The 5,814-nt window shown below is 47.1% G+C and overlaps 1 protein-coding gene across 1 annotated transcript; it reads left to right on the plus strand.

The window, feature by feature from the left end:
* Nucleotides 1-1,906: 1,906 nt before the first annotated feature.
* LOC144521723 (retrovirus-related Pol polyprotein from transposon 412) lies at nt 1,907-5,057 on the plus strand. The gene is given in 6 exon segments (XM_078256292.1): nt 1,907-2,726; nt 2,729-3,398; nt 3,400-4,056; nt 4,163-4,362; nt 4,365-4,459; nt 4,461-5,057. Coding segments are annotated over 6 exon segments (3,039 nt in total).
* The last annotated feature ends 757 nt before the right edge of the window (nt 5,058-5,814 follow it).

A 5,814-nucleotide genomic window follows, 5' to 3' on the forward strand; every position in this document is an offset into this window, starting at 1 on the left:
TTACACATGAATGAGCACCTATTTGTGAAAGAACAAAGGTTTTTTTGCTAAAAATCAACTCAAAAAAATACACAATGGTGCTATAAAATCCTTCTCCAGAACTACAAAGCTCTTAATGGTCAGGCACAACGCTGAAACCTGCTCTGAGGTATGCCTAAATGTAGTCTATTGGCAGACATTATTTTTAAAAAAGGAGAGGAAGCTGCAGAGGTGTGTAACTTTACTGACAGCTTCAATGTCAAAATCTTACCTTTCTAGAGATGCATTACATAATCTAGAACATTATAGAAATGTTAAACATATTTACTGACAAGTTTGAGTTGAAAGAAATATTAAGTTGTATAGAAAGAGTGGCATTGTAAACAATAGCCCTACTGCAATGTCAATGTAATGAGGATTCTAATAGAACATTGACACACAAACTGCCATCTCACCATATTAATTGGCAATATTCAATTAATCAACCTTGTTTGTTAATTGATTTAGTTATGTTTGTAGGGTGTTTTGTAACCACTGCTGTTATACTGACATGATGTTTTAGGTCCTGGTTTGATATGTAAGTTTTGCACTTATGTCACAAGAAATAAACAAAGAAGACTTGAACACTACAGATGCAGTCATTGTCACTACGGAAGAAGAATAGCTCTCCCCTGCATTTACAGTGATTGTGTGTGCTATTTCCAGTCACAAAAGTCTCTCCAAGAACATGTGAGACAACACGGATTAAGCAGAACTCAACCGGTGAGCTTCAGGATAAGATGCCTTTTATATGACTTTGACGATACCTGCAGACGTTAAACTGTACCTTCGCCATCTTGGCAGGCGTTTGAGAAATTGGTATATACCCATATAATGGTTGTGCTTTTAAATCAAGTGTTTACTCAAGTTTTACATCACACAGAAGTCAATATCATAACTCAGACTCTTTGCATGATTTTAAAGCAGAGCTTCTTCTTGGCCCTCAAATTGAACTTTCAGATGATCATACTTTATAAAGTGCTACACATATAGCAGATACTAGCACTCAATCAGCGGATGGGAGTTGTGTTGACTTCCAGTCAGATGATGATGATGAAGATGCTGACGTAGAACATGGCAATGACATTGGTGAAAATTGCATCTTTGCTTCTAGTCATGCAAGCAGTCCTGCATGTATCAAAGTCAGTTACACAAGAGATAATTAATGAATTTCATGAAATTGGTATATTATCTGTTGGTATTTATCAAAGAACACTGTTTAGGGTCAAAGCTGTCTCTAGTAAGAAAAGATCTCCATGGAGAAATGTCACACTTGTAAGATCCGAAAAAAGAGTGTTGAAAAGCTGAACAAAGGTGGCGAAAAACTAATCTCCAGGTCCATTATGACGCCTATAAAAACAGACTTTGCATTTATAATTTAGAAAAATGGTGCTGCGGCTCCTTTAAGAGAGCTCCGTGCATGTGGGTGTGTGTGTAGGAAGGGGGGCAGAGAGAAAAATAGAGAAGAAGAAGCAGATGTGTGAATGCGACCGGAGCAGAGTTGGAGGAATAAGTTTGAGTTTTGTACACAGTGTGTGCTGTGTTCGAAATAAACTCCAAACTAAAAGCCAAGCTCCTTCATTTGCTCACCAGCAACGGGATTTTAACCCCGACGTTATTTATCTTATAACGTTGGCCCTGGAGGAAACGAGTCTCCCCTGGTTTTCTGACTACAGTCGGAAAAGAAACAATCAGGAAAGGTTAACACTGGCGACCACAAAGGGACAGAGAAAAACACAACAAGAGCAGCAGTCGTGAGCGTGCATTTCCTGGTGGCTGACATTGCTGGTGAAGAGGCCCTCCTTGGCCATCCGTTCCTCGTTCAGGCCCTGATTTTGGAAATAGCTGCATCATACTGTTTGGGGAAGAGGTGCCATATTTCAACGCCATGAGCAGACCAAGGACGCACGCGGTGAGAGTGGCCCGGACTGTAGTGGTTGAAGCTGGATTGGAGTATGTTATAAGAGGTAACACCCATATAAAAGAACACCTAAAAGGGGAAGTGGTTAAGCCCACCAAAGGCTTTGTGGAGAAACACAAAGTGCTAGTTGACCGTGTGCTGGTGGAAGCTCAACCTTTTAAGAGCGTGCCTCGCCGTATCTTCAATCCTGGAAATACAGCTTTAACCATAAAACGAGGAGTTATTGCAGGTTTTCTTCAACCTGCAGAAGCCCTGCAGCCGGCCAACATCACAACCAAGGCCAGGCAGTCAGAGCTCCCTACTGTTCCGCAACACCTGCAAGAACTCTACAACCAGAGTGCAGCAGAGCTCGACCGAGAGGAGCGGCTCCAACTAGCCCAGCTGCTCTGCACCTACGGCAGTGTGTTCTCGACTGGACCCAGTGATCTTGGCCGCACGAACCTGGTGCAGCATGACATCATGACACGGCCAGGAGTTGCTGTCAAGCAGCCACCACGTCTGATGGCATGGGAAAAGCAGCAGGATGCTGACCAACAGGTGGAGCAGAGCCTGGAAGCTGGATGGGCCCGTCGTAGCCACAGCAGCTGGGCTTCGACCATAGTGATGGTGCATAAAAAGGATGGAACGTACTGCCTCTGTGTAGACTACAGAACACTTATTGACTGCACAATAAAGGACGTTTATCCGCTGGCCCGCATCCAGGACACACTGGACACCCTCTCCACTGCCAAATGGTTGAGTACGCTGGACCTCACCTCCGGATACTGGCAAGTTGAGCTGACCCCCGAGCCCGACGAGCAGCCGCCTTCTGCATCAGAAATGGACTGTTTGAATGGAATGTCATGCCGTTTGGATTATATAACGCTCCAGCTACATTCCAACGGCTGATGGACCGTGTGTTGGCTGGCCTGCAGTGGGAGACGTGCCTTGTGTACTTGGACGACATAATTGTACTGGGTCGGGATGTGTCGGAGATGCTTCAGCGTCTTGACCAAGTTTTTGAAAGGCTGCAGCAAGCCAACCTGAAGTTGATGCTGGTGAAATGCTGCCTCTTCTGCCGTGAAGTGGCCTATCTGGGTCACATAGTTTCAGAACAGGGGGTGGTCACAGACCCCACCAAGGTACAGAAGGTTCATGAGTGACCTACACCCACATCAGTCCAGGAGATCCGTCAGTTCATCGGCCTGGCATCATACTACCGACGATTCATGGATTTTGCCACGGTAGCTGAGCCCCTCCATGCCCTGACCAAGAAATATGCTTGGTTCCAGTGGACGACGGAATGTCAAGAGGAGCATCTGCGCAACACTACACCAGTTCTGGGCTACCCTTTAGACCAGGGACACATGATACTGGACACTGATGCAAGTGACGTTGGCATTGGTGCTGTCCTGTCCCAAGCTCAGCAGGGCAGGGAGCATGTGCTGGCGTACGGGAGCCGCAAGCTGTCCAAAACTGAACTACTGTACCACAAGGTGCGAACTGTTAGTGATAGTGGAGTTCACATCACATTTTCAACAGTACCTCCTGGGGCGTCCTTTTACGGTGCGTACAGACCATAGCAGTCTCTGTTGGCTGACAAAAATGAAGGAGCCTGAAGGTCAGCTTGCCAGATGGTTGGAGAGACTGGGTGAATACGACTTCGAAATCATCCATCGCCCAGGCCGCTTGCACAACAACGCCGACAGCCTCTCCAGGCAGCCTTCTCGCCAATGCTGCCCATGTAAGCTGCCAGGACCCTCCCCTTATCCAAAGACCGTCTGCCATCAAGCTGTGCAATGTGAGTTGGACTCTGTCGTCAGCCAGTCGAAGCAGAGTCCAGTGGTGGTAGAAAGGTCGTTAGCCCCAACAATGGATAGTCCAGTGGGGGTAAATTTCAAACCCCAAGAGAAGATTAATGTGGCTAAGACCAGTGAGGCTGCATTTTTCTGTGGCTGGTCCCCAGAGGAGCTGCAGCAGGCGCAGGAAGCTGATTCCGACATTGCACCTATCAGGGCTTGGATGGAGGCTGGTGGAGAGCGGCCCACATTGATTGCAGTCTTGCCATGCAGTCCAGCCACAAAGACATATTGGAGACAGTGGAGGCGGCTCTACATCCGAAATGGAATCCTTGTCAGGTGGTTCTATTGTCTGGATGACACACAGTTTTATCCACAAATTGTGCTACCACGTGCCTTCCATCCTGAGGGAGGATGTCACTCTCTGGTGTCGGACCTGCACCAGCTGTGCGTCCAAAGCCAGACCCCGCAAGACACCACAGGCTCCTATGGGAACCATCAGGGTAGGAGCCCCTATGGAGCGGGTTGCTTTAGATATTATGAGGCCACTGAATGAGACAGAGCGTCACAACAGCTATGTGCTTGTGGTACAGGATTACTTCACAAAATGGGTAGAGGCGTTCCCCCTACCCAATGATAAGGCTGAAATGTAGCCGGAGTGCTTGCCTCAGAGTGGGTGTGCCATTATGGGGCCCCGCAGACGTTTCACAGCGACCAAGGTCGTAATTTTGAGTCCCAAGTGTTTCAAATAATTTCAGAAAATGTGCACACTGTTCGGGGTTGAAAAGACACGTACTACACCTTTTCGACCACAGTCTGATGGCCAGGTGGAACGGTTCAATTCCACCTTGCAAAAGATCCTGGCCACAACAGCCGAACGCTGTCACTGGGACTGGGATCTCATGATTCCTTATGCAGTCATGGCCTACAGAGCAACAAGGCACAGTGCTCCTGGTCTCACCCCCAATTACATGATGTTCGGTCGGGAAGTCAGTGAACCGGTGGACCTGGTAACTGGCCTAAAAAATAAAGTCAGGAAGTTCCTCCCATCATATGAAGGTCCATTTTTCATCCTAGGGCAGCTGGATGACCTAGTCTATCGCATTCAAAAAGGGCCAAAGACCAAAGCGAAAGTGGTTCATCATGACCAGTTGAAACCTTATCGCAGCCGTGATCCCCTGGACAACTCTTGGACCAAGGGAGTTTGCTCAAGGCTGGACATCTGTGGAGGTGTCACCCCCAGCCCCCAACGTGGAGGAGACTTCCTGTGGCATCCTAGATCAAGCAGGGGACACACCGGCCACGGTGACCTCACTGTCCTCCACCCATCATTCCGCTGAGGACACTCAGGATAGTGGGGGTGGTGCAGTGGACCCACCTTAACAGGGTCGTCGTTCTCAAAGGCCGAGCTGTCAACGAAGGCCCCCAGCCAGGTTGGGAGAGTGGGTGTCTCACTAAGTACATTAGACTAATGGACAATTCAAGAGTCAAGATAATTTTTCAGTAAAAAAAAGGGGGAAACGTTTATATTGTTATTTTGCTGTTGCAGCTAACAGTTGGGTTTACATGTGTTCATGCTAAGAAAATCTAAAATCTAAAAAATGCAATATTTATGCAAATGCTTCGGTCGCCTATAGTGTTTAGGTTATCTTGTGACTTGTGTAATATGCGTGCCCCATCAAAGTTTGCAATGCCCTACCACAACACGTTTCCCCAGCAAGAAGGATTGCCTCTTTCCATTGAGAAACGCCACCAGTGACTATTTCCCCGTAGTAATGGACTGTGAAATACTGATAAGGCCTACACTGACCCTCTCAGATGGACTTCTTGCAAATGAGGGCTGTATACCTGTGAAAGAAATGTGTTATTTTGCTGGAGTGGAATTAAGTTGTAATAATGAATGAATAAACAATGTAGTGTTGTAAAATGGTGCTGCAGCTCCTTTAAGAGAGCTCTGTGCATGTGTGTGTGTGTGGAAAGGGGGGGCAGAGAGAAAAATAGAGAAGAGGAAGCAGATGTGTGAATGCGACCAGAGCAGAGTTGGAGGAATAAGTTTGAGTTTTGTACACTGTGTGTTTTGTACACTGTGTGCTGTGT

Source organism: Sander vitreus, chromosome 1, assembly GCF_031162955.1.
Source record: "Sander vitreus isolate 19-12246 chromosome 1, sanVit1, whole genome shotgun sequence".
Classification (NCBI taxonomy): Eukaryota; Metazoa; Chordata; class Actinopteri; order Perciformes; family Percidae; genus Sander; species Sander vitreus.